Source organism: Hydractinia symbiolongicarpus, chromosome 3 (assembly GCF_029227915.1).
Source record: "Hydractinia symbiolongicarpus strain clone_291-10 chromosome 3, HSymV2.1, whole genome shotgun sequence".
NCBI lineage: Eukaryota > Metazoa > Cnidaria > Hydrozoa > Anthoathecata > Hydractiniidae > Hydractinia > Hydractinia symbiolongicarpus.
The window spans coordinates 27,590,920-27,611,006 of NC_079877.1; the positions used below are offsets into that span (position 1 = coordinate 27,590,920).

Below are 20,087 nucleotides of genomic sequence, written 5' to 3' on the forward strand. Positions count from 1 at the left end.
AAAATACCTTTGACTCTCCTCCACAGATTCCGTTGCCATTTTAGATGCTTCTTCTTGTTCTTCATTTTGCACAGGAAAGTGTTCCTCTTTATAATTTATGTTTGAAGAATTTCCATAATTTCTAACATGCTGAGCAACCTTGGATTTAACAACTAAAACACTTCGGTTAACAATATTTGAATTATTTGTCTGGTATGTGGAGTTAATCATTCTTCTAAAAATAATTGTAAATCTACATCGTTATATAATTAAATTTTGCTTTATGTTTTAACAAAGACTGCGTTTCACACAACTAGAAACAAGAATTTTTTCTGTAATAGCTTTCAGGCAAAATTACAAACTAAGTGCACAAATTCACAAATTAAATGCATATATAAAGCTTTCTAAAATCAAGTCACAGGCAAATGTTTTAACATACTCCTTCCTAAAAGGGAAAAATGGTAATCTTAGACAGGTGATCTTATAAAAAACCTTTGAATAACAACAACAACCAAAAATATTGCATTATAGGCCACCTTAAGCAGTGAAATCAGCAACAGAATTTTAAAAACCTTAAAAGCAAAATGAATAGCATCCCACATCTGTGCAATCACTGTGAAGGCTAATCTTGTAATCAACATGTCCAACTTCTTTTTCAAAAGATTGAGTTTTATCAAACACAAAAATTGGTTTATAATTATAAGCAAGGAAAAAGAACAATTTGATAAAGGCTACTCCTGCAAGCAAAAAAAGAAAGGAGAAAAATTATCATCTCTATAAAAATCGCTAATCCAAATAAAAAAATTACAAAAATTGCAAATCAAAATGTTTTTTGAAAACATTTAATAATAATATATTCTGATGTTATATATTACAGTCCTATATTATCAGTTAAGGATAATGTACAGATACGGAAATAGTTTCTCTGATGAAAACAGTTTCGATATATACAGAAAAAATGCTTGTGTAAAAATAGGAAACCAATTTCAGTTTTTTTCATATTCAAGAAGCTAATTTGGGTTTCTTTATTATAATATTTTAACCAATAGGAATACCTGCAAATAAACTTAAAAATATTATATGGAACTGGGGTGTACTTCAGGGATTCTCTTACTACTGTTGTTCTAATCAAATTTACTCCTGCATTAAAGAAATTTTACCCTCATCCACCTAGCCAAACAGAAAAACAGTTTCCAAAGTCTGGAACAATTTCTCTTGCACAAAAAACAAAACAAAATAAAATCGGGTTTCTGAATTCAGAAACTGTTTCCCTTTTTTCTAGGTTGCATTATACGGAAACTAATTCCATATCTGTATCTTATCTAAGACTGAAATAGAATTTTATTCCCAACTTCTTTCTATGTAAACACCTATGACATGATTATTGATGATGTAATGATAGTTAGTTAGTAGAGCATAACATTTAAAGGAATTTTTAGCTATAGCTAGCTAATTTGACAGGGATATTGTAAAGTTTAGCCAGAACTTCTGTGTGGATTAAATTTGGACGGGTTGTAATGGCGTGATGTGAAAGAAGTTCACTATATATACATCTTTATACCTAAACCACCTTATACACTGACCATATATATTGACTTCGTTCCAGAGGTAGCAACAAATGCCAGATTAGAAAAGTTCTTTCTCTCTAGCTATAGCAAGCTCCTGATATTATGGAAGTTTGAATGTTTTAGCTAGCTTCAGAAAACGTGCAAGAGATATAGCTAGGTGGAGTGGGTAAAAAAAACGAAGACTTCGTCTTCAATATGTTCTGCGCTCATGTATATAAAACACAAAAACTACAACTATCTTAAAAATCACAAATCCAACGTGTATAGTGTATATAAACTACCACCATCTTTAAACTACCACCATCTATATGCAGATGATACAATAATTATTTCGTCTCATAAAAACTTGGATACCCTTGTCTCCCAGGTCGAGTTAGAACTTTCGCAAGTCGACCTCTGGCTGAATAATAACAAAATGACTATTAATACGGACAAAACTGAAACAATCTTTTTCGGCAACCACAGCCAGTTAAAAAAAGTTGAGAACAAAACTATCAACTATATGGGTATTCCTTTGAAGAGGAGCGAAAAAGTTAAATATCTTGGGGTAACATTTGATCAAAAAATGCAATGGGAAAAGCACATTAATGACATAAATAGAAAAATACTAATTAAATATTCTAAAATTAGAACCATTGCATCCTGTTTAACACCTCACACAAAAAACCTTTTAATTAATGCACTTGTCATGCCATATTTCCACTACTGCTCCTCGGCATGGGCTTGTGCCACCCAAGGTAGATTGGGAAAACTAGAAAAACGATTAAAATGTGTCCGTACCTTTCTTGGGAAAGAGAGGGAATATTCAATGAATAATTTACTCATCAAAAACGATGCCATATTAGTTTTCAAAGCCATGAATCACATTGCTCCTGATTACATGCGCTCAAAATTCCTTTTGACAAAAAACTGTCATAATCATCAAACAAGAGGAGCTTCAAAAAACAGGTTCACACTTCCCTTGGTCAACACGGAATTTGGCAAAAAAGCCTTCCCATTTAGAGCTGCAAAAGTGTGGAATAATCTTCCAGACCAAGTGACCTGTGATGGAAGTCTGCTTTCGTTTAAGACTTCCATCTCGAATGTATTTGGCAAATTCTAATGGAGATCACTTTTTAACTTTTTAATTTTTGTTTTTTATTCTTTTTCTTTTCAATTTTCACAGATTATAAATGTTACTATGTTTGATTGAGCTGAGGCAGTCTAAGGTTTATCATTTTTTGTTTCTTTTTTGTTCTAGTGGCCCCCAGTGGAAACAATCCACTAACTATAGGTTTTTGTGATTTTCTGGGCTAGCCACTTTAAATATTTATTATTATTATTATTATTATTATAGCCAGCTATAGCTTAGCTAGCTAGCTAGCAACCACCTACGACGATACAATACCACGAGTGTGGAGCGGACGGAGACAAAAACTGCTTTCGGTTTCTTGGACTTTCCCGGGCATCATTGGCGGGTTAACAGGGCAATATGGCCGTACTCTCGAAATTAAACTGACCAAATACAAAAGTTCTAGGGGAATGGAATAGCTGACCATGATGGCAATAACAAACATGACAAAAGATGGCGTCGGAGGTGCAGGCATGGCGAAAAAAAATTTTAGACCAACTTGAAAAAAGAAAATTTAAGGAAACTAACCAATTTCAAGATTTAATTCAGTCTCGTAAGTATGCAGTTTAAAAATTTTAGTAGCATTTTTTCCCATGGGTAGCTAACTACTTCTAGTATCTCCAAATTTTACAAGCTGTAGCTAAGCCTAGCTATATGTGGTTTGGCTAACCTCTCCCTATTTCGATTCGAGGAGGGATAGCTACCTAAATATATCCAGAAAATACCACAAGGATGGGTCTGGAGTGATTAAAGCCGCCATCTGAGCTACAGAAATCAGATTAAACACACATCCTTTCAGACATTGGTCAAGTAGCTAGTGCTTTACCAACTGTGCTACAATTCCCTATAAAATGTTGCCTCCTCGTTATATCCCTTCCAAATTAGCCTTAAAGGAAAAGTAAATGCCTCAGGAATTGTCAATTTGACATCAGTAAATGGGTGAGTTTTCTTGCTTAACATTTTTTGGCAATGAACCTTGACCTCCTGTACAAAGTGTGAGATTTATAACCACTAAGCTGCAGCTCTACTCTAAAGCTGCTGGGATTATATTTTGCGTTTTCCATGCTTTTTGACAGATTTTGTCTACAGAAAATACTTAAAGTAAGGTCTATCCGAAAATTAATGAATGTAAGGTTCTGCGTCACGCTACACAACACCTTTTCCTGCAAATCAGAAACCCTTTTATCTTTTGTTTATCGTAGTTACTTTAATGATCTTTTAAAGAGAGCAAAGTTACGAGTGATTTAACAAGAGCTTCTGGATGAAACAATACTGTAATTTTTTTCTCATAATTGCGAGTTTCATTATTAAAACTTATTAAAAATAAAATCCCCTTAGGTATGAGCTCGAAGTAATGATATTTAATAATTTTTAGTTAACATCTTTTTAGTTTTAACATCATTTATTAGTTAAAATCATTATCGTTTTTAAAAAAAATATTATGCTTTTGAACATTTATTCTTTTTTTCTTAATAAAGCTTTAGGAATAATTTTTGCAGCATACTTTAAGAAACAAGTCTTTGTGTATTAAAATATTTTTGTCTTGTAAAATTTTCCATTTGCTCCCACGCCATTCCACCTCGTTCCATCACAATTTAGAAACGTGATATCCTGTTTTAGCAGTCTGGTTTATGATGAGGCTAGGCGCTTAACACTTTGCATGCCCAAAAGTGTTTTAATGGTGTCAAGCCATGCAATTTTTAATTCTTCAATTACTGTCTCTACAATGGAGCAGGGTGTTCTGACAAGAATATTTCCTGTGTGTTTTAACATTGCGTATGCAGGTAATTAATTATTCGGTGATATCTCTTTGGCATGTGTTAGTAGAAAGGTGTGTTGCAAGGAGGAAATACGCCTGGCCCTCGTGGTATGTGGCAAGGAGGTACAGTACTGGAAAAAGGTTGTTTAACATTGTGCTTCGGGTATCTTGATGGTATTCTCGAACCGGGATAGACGTTTTTTTTACTTTCAAACTGTATTGAGAGGGCTTCGTGATGCATCCGTCTCGATATTATTCTCGAAGCTATCGAGCCCATTAACACTTTTTCATAGAACTATATTTTAAAAATAAGAGTGTATTCAACAATGACCGCAGATGTTTAAATATAATTATACTTCCTTTGTGTTTAACAAATAATGAATAACTACAATAGAAAAGCTTCGTTAGATCGCATTTTAAAAATTTAAGAAGTAAGAACGGCAATAGAAAAGTTTTTTAAGATTGCATTTTATAAGTTTAAGAATGAAAAGCGGCGACAAAAAAAGCTTCGTTAGAGATCCCGTTGTCAAAGTTTAAGAACGAAAAGCAGTGTTAGAAAAAAATACGTTAAAAAAGTAATCCGCAAGATTTATTTTAATAAATACGAAAGTTAAAAATTTTCTTATAATATACACCTATATAAAATAAAAAAAAGATAAAGCAGAGATGTGTTTGAAATAAAAAAAACTTTCTCTCTATTCTCATTAAGAAAAACTTTCTCTTTATTCTCATTATCACCTACCATCGCGACACATGGAGACAGATTTTGTCACGATACTAGATTTTTGATAGATCACAACAATTTATTTTAATTGTTTCTTATTAAAATAAACGCGGTACATTGCGTATCGAGGGAGTCCATGTATGTTGCGCGCTCGATATGTTAAACAACCTTTTTCCAATACTGTAGTATCCTTGCCTCGTCCACTACATGTGCTAGAGAGATAGCATCCTATCGATAGCACGGTTGGTAGAACAATCGCCCGGCAAACGAGAGGTTGTGGGTTCAGGTCCCACTTAGTCCATCATCTTTGCAGCACTTGGAAAGATAATGTGCAGGATTAATTATACAAATAATGCGAAAAAAGAAATCAATAATTGGCCTCCCTTTAAAAAATTTAATAAATTTGTTCTCTTGCTTTGAATTAGCAAAATAACTAAGCTGTCAAGATGAAGAAATTAAAAATACTAGCATGCTCAAAACTTTTTTAAAAGTTTTGGAACAAGAATTATTCTTTGCTGTTTCAAGTGTTATATATACAAAATTTGTGTTGTTTTAATCACTCAGCATTTCTTGAGACTTTTTCAGTATTGACAGCCTTATTAGTTGCAAATTTGCGCATAGTGTAAACTTTTAAACTTGGGTGGTGGATGTACTCTAAGGGTTTAAAGGAAGATGCACGTTTCTGGTGGCCACTAAACCTATGGCAAGTTTATAAGAAGACTTTATTTTAACTCTCATACCTCTATTTTGTCTTTACTGTCCTGGGTGGGGATCTATGTGGGGTGATCTCTCCTCCTAACCCATTGCGCACAATACTTTTCTCTATGTTAAAATATACCTTTTCAGTACTACGTTGTTGAAAAATGAAATTGTCTAAGAAAATGAGAGTTGTCTGGAAAATGGGATTAATTTTATAATCTTATTAATAATAAAAATTATAATCTTAATAAAAAATATATTTTTTTATGTTTAGATGAAAAATTATTAAACTATGCAAGCATAGCCAAACTACGAAACTCTGAACTAGAACTTCAAACTTTTCAATTAAAACAGGTAATTTACTATTTTTATGTTTAAATCTGATGTTAGTAAAAAAATTCTTATTTAAGGCACTATCAGCCCTATCACAAAAGTCACGAAAATTCAAGTTGGTCTATCTCAAGGAAGCATTAGGAACTATAAGCACTATGGCTATATAGTATAAAGTCATTCCATTCTCCAATTATTTATTACCCTTTCCCTATCAGTTTAGGTACCCCATTGTGTTTCGAACCGGTTCTCCATCCTTAGTTATAAGCCAATTTTGTATTTACTGTGTCACAACAAATTTAATATATTTAATATAACCAGGCATGAATGGGGTTAAGAATTTGCCAAGAATAAGTGGGTGTTAATTAGAAAAGGGCATGTAGTATTTAAAATATCCCAACATAAAAAGTACAATATTAAACTAAATAAGGCAATGAAATTTCTAAAGTAAGGTAATATAAAACATGAAACTTAGGGTCAAAAATATGCATGGTATACCACCAGCTGGAATTTTTTCCAATTGTTTTTTACACCTTTATCTCATAATGATGTTACCTTAAATTCCTAAATAAAGCACACCTTTAATTTTTACATCCTAAATAATATCTTTGCATAACCTTTAAGTTTGGTGCAGTTAAAAATGTTAGTATCTTTCTCCTAAATGAAACAGAAAGAAACATTCTTATGAATTTACTTCATTCGCCCCTTCCAAAAAGTGACAACAGTTATTGTGTCTACAGACTTGTAATTGGTTTACTACACGTATCCACAAAGTTATTTTTTCTCAGTGCCATAAATATTTTGAGCTACTATAAAAAATATTTTTTAACATTATTTTAGAGTACTGATATCCTAGTCTGTATATTGCAAATAACATATTATGTATAAGGTAACATATATAACACCATATGGGAATGGCTTTCAGCTTTGTACCTGGTGTTAGTGTTTTGTGAGAGGGAAGGGGAGGGATAACTTGCCATGATGTTATTGTTTTGTTCTCTCTTTTTTAATGTTATCTTGTACATTTTTTTCATAGGAAATTTTAGAACTTCAAGGCCAGATTGCAGTGGGTGGAAGGTAACTTCTTTCTTTTTAATTAACATTAACCAAGCCAGCTTGTTCTGAACAGTTAATGACCCATAAGCACAAAACACTGTTTCTTTAAAACTGTACTTGATATATAAGACACGATGTTCATCAGACCAAAATTTAAAAAAACTGTGTAGCTATTTCTTTAAGAAGTGTAATGTATAATATTCATTTTAGTTTAGAATATATCACTTTCTTTCTTTTTTTAAAAAACCTGCAGCAATGGAACAAATTCAACTAACTCTGACCAGAATTTAGCACAAAAGATTTATAAGTTACAAGAAGAATTAACAGAAGTACATCGCACAAAAGGAGAGGTTAGAATCAGTAATTCTGCAACTTCCCTAAAAACAACTATAATTTTATCCTTATTCCTTTGTTGTGTTTAATATTATTTTGTAGTATAGTGCATACCATACTAATAAACACTAACAATAAGTTTTGTAGTATTGCCAGCAGTCCCAATAATCAGCTACAAAGTACCTGTATTCCTATCAATTAAAAAAGGTCTAATGCCTCCATGATTACTTTGAGATATTATTTTCTTTCTCTCTTTAATGTTAATAATTGCCATGTATTTGGAAATCTCCAGTTTATTCCCACTACTTTTTATAACTATAAATTTTTAGCATGCAAACACAATCATACAGCTTACAAGTACATTGAAAGAAAAAGATACTCTTATAGCACAGAAAGAAGCAGAGTAAGTTACACAAATATGCTAGTGCTATTCCCAAGCGATGTTGTTGTTTTTAAAGCAGAATAAGTTTTATTTTGTCTACTTTAAGAGAATTAAGTATCTTTTCAACTTTGCAAAAATTATTTCCAGCGAAAATTATTGGGAAACTTTCTATTCGCAAAATTTGCAAAAGTTAATTCCTAACAAATTTGGATTTTTTTCCTTTTTAAAATACGATTTAAATTTTTTTTCTTATTATTTACCTAGAACTACATATAACAAATGTGTAAATGTCAACTTCAACAGTCCCTTTTTTATATTTTAAGCCCCTGAAAAATTGTATAACATGAGAAACCTTGGTAGCTTTTATTACAATGAAAAATTAACAACACACTTTTTTTTTATTTGCTGTTTTTAAATAAAATTATAGATTTGTAATAAAATTATGTTGTATCTAATGTCCAAAATTGCTAATTTTGTTGCATAGAATTTTAGATGCACAAAACAACCTTGAAGCATTGAGGAGAGAAACTTCACGTTTACATTCAGCCATGGCTAACCTTGAAACTACGAGTCAGGTAACACTATAAGAGATTATTCTTGCATCATTTTGGTAATTTTGTCCTTACAAAGTTTCATAATCTGATCCTTCTGTATTTTTTATCACTTATGCTAATCTGGTCATTTAGAGATGCAATTTGTATTTTTGACAATAAAATGGCATAGTGGTTTTCAGAATTTTAAAATGTCGTAGTGATTTTCAGAATTTTAAATTTGCTTTGACAATGTGTTGACAATGTATTTTGCTCTGTCACAAATATTGTGGAAATTGATAGAACAGATTTCTGATTGGAACATCTATAGGCTTCTACTATGCTTAGAAATTCTAAATGTAATGTAAATATAATGATCATGCAGCATCTGCACTTCACTGAGGAGCTGCCATTTTGGATTATTCAGTTAGAATGTAAAAAGACAAATAAATGATTTTTCAAACGTGCCAAATAAATAGCATATTGCAGCAGGAAGAAAAATAATTATTGTCACCTTATATCATTGATGCGACCCTTGTCACAAAAGTTGTCAGAATGTTTAAACTAATTTTTAAGAAAAATACAGAATCCCCTTATATATTATTGAACAGCTGGTTGTGCTTCCAATAAATTTTTTTAACCAACAATATACAAAAATTTTATAACAGAGAATGGCATAGCATTCAAAACGTTTTTGTATAGCATGGTGTGAGAAAAATTAATTTTTGGACCCCAGTTAGGATTTAGTTTTCAGATAGTAATAGTATTACTGTGAAAAATAAAAAAAAACTTTTTACACATTTTCTTTTTACCCTGTTTTTAACATGCTTCTACATCAGGTGTGGAAAAGCATGCTAAACATGATATGCACAGTAAAGTTTTAGCTTAAGACTCCTAATATATACTGTTTTCGGCTAAATTTGGCTAAAAAAAAGGTTTTAGTTCTGGTTACAACCAATCTCTGGACGGTAATCTATGATGTACGAGCTTTCACTGTGCACCAACTTTAGTGCAACTCGAAAATACAAGTGATATCCTTTATACCCTAAAATCTTATTTAATTTAGGAAAAAAGCTTCCTAAAAAAAGGCTTGCTAAACATTTTTCTAAGGAATATAAAAGTGTTTTCAACTAACCACTTGGCTTGTGACTAAAGTGATGTGAAAATGCTTCAGTTTCTGTTCACAAACTTGTAAGACTTCATGCGTAGTGACACTTTTATGTTACTTTCACCTTAAGATATTAATGTATTAATTTAGACAATAAAAGATGAATACCAGGCATTACAGCTGTTATATAATTCTATGGAGGAGAAGCTGATTAAAACACAGACAGAGAATATGCAGCTTGTATGTTTTTATTTATGTATCATGCTCTGAAATCGTTTTTTCCTCTATGTTTGTAACTGGTGACTTTCACCTCTTCTTTGGAGACTTAATAAGTGTTTTATGTAGTAAATTTATGTTTTCCTTTTTACCTTTGAGGTTGAACGCTGGATGATTGAGAAAGCCAAAGTTGCTGATCAAGTGAATTTAGAAAACGAATTGGTAGCTAGGTATGTTGCAAAAATCATTTCACTCACCCATTTTTTTTTAAAGTCGCATTTTATGCCAGCGTCTCATTAGACTTGTCTATACTCAGTCCTTCTTTTAAACCCAATTTATATATTTGTCACAGTCAACCTTGCATTTAGAGCAAGCGTGACATGAATTTCTTGCTACTTGCACTCTTGTGATAATTTGTTGCCGTTGCGCCAATTGCTTTCTGAATACAATTGTAGTTTGAGTTTACTTATATTTATATCTATGTTACTATTAAATCACTTGTAGTTTGAGGCAGCAGCAGTTGCAAGAGCAATTACAAGACGCTGCGAACGAACCTATACACATTAAAAAAGTGTAAGTTACTTTTCTCCAGGATGGATTGAGTGGCATTTCTGTGATAAAGCAAAATGTTTGAAGTGATAATGTCATAATTCCATCTAAAATAATAAAACCTATTTCTTCAATTAGGTCTCCTGGTGCAAGTAATCCACGCACTCAAAGTGTTTCCAGCATACCACCACCAGCTTTCATTTGCATCACATCCGTTCCTGACAGACCAATACAATCTTTGGTAAGCTCTTCCTTACCAACTTTTTGTTTTGCTCGATTTTATTAAAGCGATCCTTCAAGTGTTTAAAAGGTTTCATATTTAAATCAATTCGTTTAAATTTTTTAGTTTGCAGATTCTCATTTACGCAATTTAGGGAAGTTCCTGATTTCCCATGAATTTTTATTTTTAATGTCTCCTTTATAAAAGGCCACAATACAATAATATAACTCGTTTTTAAAGGTTTTTATGCACATTTTGATTTTTTTATGAATCAAATTCTCCAGGAAAGGTATATCCAAATGTCACTGCTGCATGACGGATGAATCTAAATAAAAAGATTAAAAAATTTGATTAGCTGTTTATAACTGGTCGTTCGTGAAATGTCATTTATGTAAATTTTTTTCGAATATTTCATTTTTCATTCCCAAAGATTGACTCTCGCAAAAATTTATTCCTATTGAGGATACAGGAAATACAACTGATGGAATACGCAAGATTCCTTTTTATTTACTGTGTCATTGTAGCGTAAACAAAACAACGATTCAAACTTTTGGTACCCTCAAGTCCATTGTACATAATTAATACATAATAAAATAAAAATGAGAGATTTTTTGTTGTATTTCCTCATTATTTTTAATAGGATGTCGATAAATTTCCAATAATCTTTTTTGAATCTAAAAACCGTAATGCTTTCGTTTAGAAATTAGACTAAAAGTGTACTGGCATCTATCTATAAGATGTACTATTTTGATGGAAAAATAAATCAAAACATGTTACTCATTTTTCTATTATGGAATTTACTCATTAGTAACATTGTTCGAAATCTGCACCATGTGTGTGAAAGACAGTTTTTGTTAGAGATGTTTTATTTTAAGTACTATATCTCTGCCTCTTCATTCTGTAACTTTATCAGAAAAAATACTAGTCGTTAACCCGTGGTAAAATCTACATATCCACTAAAAATGAACAGTTTGAAGATCAAAACAAAATTTACGAAATAGGTTTAAAATCTCGTAAATATAAAGTTTTTTTAAATTGCTTTTTTAATTTCAATAGAAGCATAACAAGGAAAAACGAATAATAAACGTTTTTTGTCGTCACTTACAGCGTAAATTTAGCACATGTCAATTGTTTCTTTTAACAATACAAAAACCTAAATGGTTAATGATCCAACAAAATTATGAAATAAATTTAGATTTTGAAAATATAATTTCTTTTTTTCTTCCTTCTTTTGTCAATCGATTTGGTAATTTTAGTGGAATAAATAATAAAAGTTACTTGCCGTGAATTTTGAATAAAAAATTTAATGCATGTTCATTGTTTCTTTCAAAAGTAGTATTCTCAACAGTCTAAAAACGACACGCGAAAAAGACTCGGAACTAATGATGAAATTAAATTACTTAACCACACAGTTCGTTTACGCCAATCAGAAAAGTAAACAAAACTTTTTGTAAAGAAATTAAAAAACAATAAAAACAATCTATTAGCCTTGTGACATTAAATTGAGGCTATTTTTTGAGAAAAAATAACACATCCACTTTGCCTGTGACAAGCAGACAGGCAGATAGTATTAGTATATAAGACTAGTTGTCTGACCCGTGGAAGAATCACGTATAGTAATAATTAAAACATTTTAAACAAAATAGACACTATTCAAACATTAATTGCCTGTAACTTTACCTGTGAATTCATTGATAAAAAGGTAAATACTTTGGGAGAACAACAAAAGTTAATTACCCGTGACTTTTGTATAACTAAATTTTTAAAGTAAACAAAGGGTTTTGCAAAAACATACAAATGACAGAATGAAAATGAAAGTCTAGCTAGTGTGACATTTTAAATATGGTTATTTATTTATGAAAAACAAAATATTACGTCCCTCTGTGTCACATTCCAAAGCAGTGGCTTCATTTTTTTTAATTTATGTGTGGTCGGTCTTTTCTTATTATCAGACAGGTGCCATAACATAAAACTTCGTTATAATAAATATGCCAAATCACTATTTTTATACTATTGTAGTATAAGACATAAATAAATAACTTTGTTCTTTGGGTTAAAAAAATGAGGCCAAATTTATGACAGGATGGATTTTTGAGTTGATATTTTGTCCCGTGACGCATATTTTTATTTTTTTAGGAATGTCATGATGGCGAGGTAACTGCACTTCGTTTTAGCGTATCAGGTCGTTATTTTGTTACTGGTGGATCCGATCGAAAAGTCAAAGTATGGGAAGTAGGACGAGGTAAATTTTCGCAAAGATAGTGTCTCGACAAGGCATCCCTAATTTCACTGAAGGTTGATTTTTATTCAAGAATTAAACGAATCGGCCATTTGTGCCTTCTACAACTTGATTGGCTGAGAAACTTTTTCATTCCTGTCCGCTCCGATTAAACTTGAGGACAGGAACAAATTTAACGATTATAAAACCAAAAGAATAATTAGCAGAATAGCCAATCATGTTTAAGCATTATTGTTGTTCCGTCCCAATTCGTTTTGTTATTGAGTGGGAATTCAGCTTTAACTTCCGTGTTGAAAAACTAAATTGCAGACTTGGTGGACTGAAAAATTGCTTAATTTGAACTATTGATTTAATCATCCTATCGTTTCACTTCATAATAGGTTCCTGCAATCTCACTGCAACTTTGAATGGTTGCACTGCTTCAGTTATGTGCACAAGATTTGATCTATCAGTAAGCCATGAATTACTTTTTATTCTCGAAAGTGTGCCGCTAATAAATAGACTGTTAAAAAAAACTTTTGAGTGTAACAACATTAGTTTTTCATGTCTTGTATTATTGTTCTTAGGAGCGACTAATTCTTGCATCATCGAATGACAATGCGTGTAGAATATGGAATCTATCTGGCAATAGACTCATGGTAAGTCCCGCCCTGTACATTAACTTGTGTAACACACTGCTGTGTGTCCATATATATTGTAAATGTTCAAAACCTTAAAGAATTTACCCACCTTATTTGTTATAAACCAAATCACATCTAGAGCTGGAAAGAAGTAATTTTTTATTCAGACTGCGTTTAACTACAGCATAGTGTTTACTCTGTCCAAAAATTTTGGCAAAGTTAACAAAAAGTAAGGACAACCAAGGAGACTTTTGTTGATGGCTATATCTTACAGTTAGTACTTTTTTAATGTCAACTGAGCATGTATTTGTGTAAAAGAACTTACTTTCCCAATAGAATATGCCAAAGAAAATAGAGTAAATTGACTGAAAGGGGGGTTACCTTCTGGCAAGGGTAACGGTCCTTTCTGGTAGGGGTCACGGTTTTGCGCTAGTACTAAACAGGTGTACCTTTTACATCTTAATTACTGGACACAGAAAAGAAAGATTTTCATCTTTTTGTTTCCTTGTTTAAATTCGTTACCTTATTTTAACCTTGTTTCAGCACACGCTAACAGGACATACCGGCAAAGTATATTCAGCTAAATTTCTAGGCACGGATTCCAGTAAAATAGTATCCGGAAGTCACGATAGAACTTTAAAACTTTGGGATCTAAGAAGTAAAGTCTGTAAGTGTGCCGAAATATTTTTATTGTTTTGTGTGATACATCAGAAAACACACAAACAAACTAAGTTTGTAATCGTTTTAATAATTTAAGGCTGAAATACACAATAATTTTTTAATAACCAGTTTCCGATTATTCAATTCAACGACATTAAACATGTAATTTTAACAGAGTCCTATGTTTTTTCCTAAATTTAGCATGGCTAAAACCCTGATGTTTTTATTTTTAGGTGTTTACCTTACGCTTGTCTTTTTATACGAAGTCTAAATCGATTGTTTTGGTTTATGTTGTCAACCTTTTCATTTTATTCCCTTGTTAAAATGTTCTTAATTTGATGTAATTTTGAGTTTTTTCATTCAAGGTACAAAAACGATATTTGCTGGATCAAGTTGTAATGACCTTGTTACTTCTGACCAAGCAGGGTGAGTAAAGTCTACTGTGTTTTTTATACAGTTCAATCCTATTTGTCCAAGCCTTAATAAATCGGACTAAGTTGTCATTCACGTCATTTTAGTGGAATTCCTAATGTGTAAGATCGTACTCCACAAAATTGGACTTTGATCTGTTAAATCTTGGAGGAAAGAATACGTATCCGTATTCTTTCCTCCAAGGTTAAATTTTAAGGCCCCAGTACACGACTTAATTTTTGTCGTCCTTCTTTTTGTCCCATTTACTTTTGGCGTAAAAAGGTATTCTGTATACACTGCGACAATTGATGTACATAATGCTTCGTGTTTGTTTTAAAAAAACGTCATTGTGTTTTTCGGCCTTCGGACTATAAGTCCAAAAAAAGTTTTTACTTTTGTCAATACGATTACGTTAAGTGTCCTATTTGCTCTAAATCATTTGCGGAAGATAATTCGTGCTTGCATCAAATGAAAACTGAAAGACGAGGGATCTTAGAACAGCTTAACAGCCCCACATTGTATAGTCGGCACTACTACAAATGTATAATAATGTATAATATATTGTATAACATGTTACAAAATGCATATTATAAACAATGCATAATATAATATACAATGTATAATATATCATTAATTTTTATTGTTTTAAAGAAATTTTCATTCAACTTTTAGCACTACCATAATCAGTGGACATTTCGATAAAAAGATACGCTTCTGGGACATACGGTATTGCAGTCTATGCTATTGGCTTGCTGTTGTTTAAGAAATATTAACCATCAACATTTTGAGATTTTAAGATTTAATCGCTATTTGTTGGCAACCATAAGACTTCCTTACTTAGTAAACAAACTCGATAAAATCGACAGATATGGTATATTGCGTCAGTAAACTGTTTATATGAATAATCCTATCTAACACTAGACAATATGACGTTTTTATAATTCATAATCATCTTCTATTGTACTTTAGGTGTGATCAAGATATAAACGAAATACAACTACAGGGGAAAGTTACGTCGTTAGATTTGTCGCAAGGTACTTTCATTCCTCAACGTTTTAGTAGTGAATTTTTAACCTGAATTATTTCTGAGACCGATTTCTACTATGCTGGTGATTGTTGGTTTTGCCGTTCAAAAAAACGTGAAAGCCGCAATGATTGTTGGGTTAGATGTTCTGTCGAAACATTGAAACCGCTATGCTGGTGTTCTTGCGTTTTGTTAAGATGTTCAGACCGCGATGATTGTTGATACTGACGAATTTACTTTTCTTTTCATTTTTTCTTTAGATATGAACTACTTATTATCTTGCTCTAGAGATGATTCTTTAAAATTAATCGACCTTAGGACAAGTCAGATCGTCTCAACATACAAGTAAGTCGGTATTTATAAATGTGTTTATATGTTGGTGTGTGATTTACGTTATTTATTAAACCTTTTTTATCATGCGGAAGCCGTCATAGACAATCTCGAGGATATCCAAAAAATATAAGAATGGAGTAGCACTAGATCTACATTTCCGATTGTTGTTATACAATCAGAAATGTAGAGCAGTACTTGCGTAAAATGTCGCTTATTAAGCGATGATGTTGTAATTTAATTATTTTCTGCAGTGCGATTTCTGCATACTTTTTCTAAAGTAATTTAATTACCAACAAACAATATGGCATATGTTGTGCAGCTATTGTAGAGATATAATAAAATCTATTGCTACAGTATTTGTTCTGTAACAACTCTTTATTGTGCAATGTGTGTTTCTAATAAAGTCATAGCGGTGACTGTTGTGCAACAGCTGCTCAACACTTTTTTTTTTGTCAATGGAAACTGACCTTTTGGTAGTAATGTACAATAATTCTTACCGAATATCTTTCCTTAGAACTGATGGTTTTAAAGTCGCTTTTGATTACACGAGAGCATGCTTCAGGTAAGATATATTTATTTTTTCTTAGTCTTTTATTGACTGTCCGTTTTTTCGTTCACTAATTGGTTTGTTCACTAATTGATCTGTTCACCTATTGGTCCGTTCACTTATTGATTCTTTCACTTGATGTATTGATCATTACGTAGTTACTTCTTTCAGTCAACTTTTTAATTACAATTTCAGTCCCGATGGGCAGTACGTCATGTGTGGTGCATACGATGGATCAGTGTTTGTATGGAACACAAAAACCAACCATTTAGAGAAAATCCTTAAAGAGCACAAGTAAGTATTAGAATTACACCACGTGGTTTCTGCGATTGTTTTATATACAAAACATCTGTCCTGTATAATTTATATACTATATTATAAGGGACTTTTGTGGTCTCGATGCGACAGCTTATGTTACACCAAAACATTATTGGCGACCTTTAAACTGCCCCACTTATCATTCTACCACTTACATTCCCAACACCCTCAATGAAACATTACTGTCAACTAGGGGTCGCACTTAAAGGTTGATCTAATACGTTGTTAAGTGTGACGGAAATTACGTCATTGTAGTTATATGTATAAACCTATGTTTTCATTCTGTTTTTTATCTTCGCCAAACGCGCTAACAGCTTACATTAAACGGCCTGTTATCATTTCTCTTATTTAGAAATGCTGTTGTCGCTACTGCTTGGCATCCCAATGGCACGTGTTTGTTGTCATGTGACAAAAACAAACACGTGGTTCTTTGGACGGACGTATAAAATCGTTTCGTTTCACCTAAAGCTTTAACGAAGAATGTACCGTTTCTCCGCGCGGGTGGAAAGTAAATGCCGATACATTTAATTGAGTAAATGTCGGTACTAGTTAAGTTGGATGTTGTTTGACGTACCGTGCTATTAAAACTCTACTGAAAAACGGAATCCAAAAGCAAAACGCTAACTAAGGTGTTCGCGAGTAGACTAGAATTTAGATTTAGGTTTTTTTAACTTGAACTTAAATCTTTCCCAAATGACTTATACGGCTTCAATTTGCCGTCTAATGTTTGTTAACGTGTTTTTTTTAATATATTTTTTCCGATCAAATCGTCGTAGTTAAAGTCATAAGTCCTTTTCCGTGTTTAAATTATTACCTTTGAGGGTCAGCATAAACAGGGTTCTTGAAAAAGAAATACGGTTGTTCCAGTTTTTTATTAACTTCTGATTTTCAGTTGTGACGTCATCATATTAGTAATTACAAGTGGTGTAGTAATCATAAATTAGCGACTTTGCAAAATAAGGACAGGGCTATCTGCGACGGAGAACGTATTAGACGTTTTCAACGCGCATGTGCAGATCAGGGTAAGACCCAAAAAAACAAAGTTGCCGTTCGTCCCTTAGACTTGAGAAGAACCTTTTTTTTCTAATTTTCGTGTGTTTAATTGCTTGTTGTTGGTTTATTTGCAATTTTGACAGTAGCCATAGTTGTTTTGTTTTATTTCACGTTGTTGCTCCCGTTTCCATTTTTTTAATCAATTTTTGGCGGTTTTTTTTATAGGGCGGACTTTCACAAAACGTTATTGACAAAATCGTTGCAGATAATCAGTGTTCTTGTTTTGTAAAGTCCCTGTTGTCTCTCTTCTCGTTCATTTTGGCTTGCAACTTTATATGACATGTTAATTTTTATATGGCATGTAAATTATAATTTTTATATTTAAACTTATTTTGAAATTATACAAATTGCTGGTAAATGATTTTTTTCCATATTTTCTGAAATATGTAGATTTAACAGAGCTACAAAACAAGATGTTGATTTTCGTGACTTACACCAAGTCGAGCTTATGACAGGATAAAAATAACCCATGCGAACCAAAACAAAATTAAATCATTTTGGATATCATATTGACGCCAAAATATAACTGAAACGTAAGAAAAGTACCTTACAAATATTCAATATCCGTAATTTATTCTACATGAACAGTTTGTTGCTTTTAAATCATTTTTCTGGTAAAAGAAACTTTGAACTCCTTTGCCCTAGCTAGCTAGCTATTTTCTTCTAATTTATGCACATAAACACACCAAATTACCACAGTTCAAGCAACAACAATGATTAAGTAAATTAATAGGGGTGATGATTACCTTACGGCTATTTTGTATAGCATTTTTAACAAATACAGTTCTTCGTGTTGTCTTCTTTACTCATCAAAACAAACTTTCAATTTTACTGTTATCTATATTATAATGCCCGTATACGTCTGTCTGTCTGTCTGTCACGCAAAATGGTAGCTTAGCTGCGCAATAGCGAGAAGCACGCAATGCGGTATAAAAAGGACGGGCGAACCCGTGGATTTTCCACGGGCTAACGACTAGTGTATAACATTTTGCAGAATCTTATTTTGCCGCCAAAACAGAACACTAGAAGATAATGTACCTATTCTTAATTACCATTAAAAAACCCAGAAAATTTCAAATTAAATTGAAAATTCAAAAATCATTAAATAATTTTGATTTTTTATTTTCAAATTAAATTAAAAATCAAAATTAGCAACTATTTCTGATTTTCAAATGAAATCAAATGGCCCTAAGGGTACACGCATTCTTTTTGATCCTTCTTTTTTTCTTCTTCAAACAAACTTTTTGGTCCCTCGCAAGGGACCAAAAAATTTGTTCGAAATAGAGAAAGTTCGAGATAAAGAAAGGAAAATACCTTAGGTGGGCCACAAAGGGACCGAGACTTTAGTTTGAGATAAAGAAAAGTTCGAGATAGATAGTAGTCTAGATAGAGAGATTCCACTGTATGTTCAAACCTTAGAAGAACAATTTTGTCCTGAATTCTGTAAAAATAAAAGCACATTTAAGCTTTGTTAAAACTTAGATGTTCTTAAAAAAAGCTGAATTATTTTTAAAATCCTATTAAAATTAATGCTAGGAAATAACTTTACAAGCATCCACTAGGAATCTGGTGGGGGGGGAGGGGGGGGGGGGGGTGTTTTTTTACTCGCCTTGCGCGTCTGGGTTTTTCTATACAAATGTCTACGTCAAATGCATATTTACGCATATTAAATTATTTACCCAGTCCTTTTTATGCGCAAGTCATTTGAAAAGTTGAGCGCTCTGTTTTAACATGGTCATGAATATATTTCTGTTTATATAGACACAAGATAAAGCTGGCGAACTTTAAAAACAGGTTTTGTTTCTTTTCCCACTATGTTGTTTGAGACTCAAATTTTATTTTGTAGCAGACACTACCTTTAAAGCAAAGCGGCAGCAGTCAGGACATTTTTATCACACTAGATTCGTATTTCTCATTTTACTGGATTTAAAATTTCCCACTATTTTCTCGCGGAAACAGAAAGCTGTTGTTGTTGATATTGTGTCCTCCTGATAAAAAAAAGTGTAGGAAGAAGACCTTGTATTGTAGCTGTTTTTTTTAAGCATGGCGCTTAGTGTATGATGGATAGAGAAGCTGTTGTTTCTGTTCTATCTATGAGTTTTTAAATTTTTTTTAAGCATAAATAAAATGAAGTGAAGAAGTGCTTTTAAAATCAACGATTTCAGAATGAATTAAAAGGACGCATGTTAAAGTGTTTTCATGTAATACGTTAATATTTTGTTATGTGTGTAGAGTTCCTTATAGCTAGTCAGAATGTAGAGAGATTATGCAGGGAAACTTTTAAAAAAAAAATTAGCAAAACAAACTAACGAGAAAGC

The 20,087-nt window shown here is 32.2% G+C and overlaps 2 protein-coding genes across 2 annotated transcripts in view; one reads left to right on the forward strand and one right to left on the reverse strand.

The window, feature by feature from the left end:
- The window catches only part of LOC130636592 (uncharacterized), a 44,141-nt gene extending 43,204 nt beyond the window's left edge, over positions 1 to 937 (reverse strand). Inside the window, exon 1 of the mRNA XM_057446362.1 lies at positions 8 to 937. Within this exon, the coding sequence (XP_057302345.1) occupies positions 8 to 210 (203 nt within the window). The 5' untranslated portion in view covers positions 211 to 937. The remainder of the gene's footprint in view (positions 1 to 7) is intronic.
- Positions 938 to 2,957: 2,020 nt separating this feature from the next.
- On the forward strand, positions 2,958 to 18,746 carry LOC130636593 (autophagy-related protein 16-1-like). Its single transcript, XM_057446364.1, has 21 exons — positions 2,958 to 3,211; positions 6,115 to 6,194; positions 7,207 to 7,247; positions 7,480 to 7,576; positions 7,889 to 7,962; positions 8,426 to 8,516; positions 9,730 to 9,819; positions 9,955 to 10,025; positions 10,300 to 10,368; positions 10,483 to 10,585; positions 12,701 to 12,806; positions 13,184 to 13,254; positions 13,370 to 13,441; positions 13,967 to 14,090; positions 14,449 to 14,509; positions 15,167 to 15,220; positions 15,464 to 15,528; positions 15,779 to 15,863; positions 16,366 to 16,413; positions 16,594 to 16,692; positions 17,069 to 18,746. Exons 1-21 carry the CDS (start codon positions 3,112 to 3,114, stop codon positions 17,160 to 17,162), a joined length of 1,695 nt encoding a protein of 564 aa, XP_057302347.1. The 5' UTR covers positions 2,958 to 3,111; the 3' UTR covers positions 17,163 to 18,746.
- The last annotated feature ends 1,341 nt before the right edge of the window (positions 18,747 to 20,087 follow it).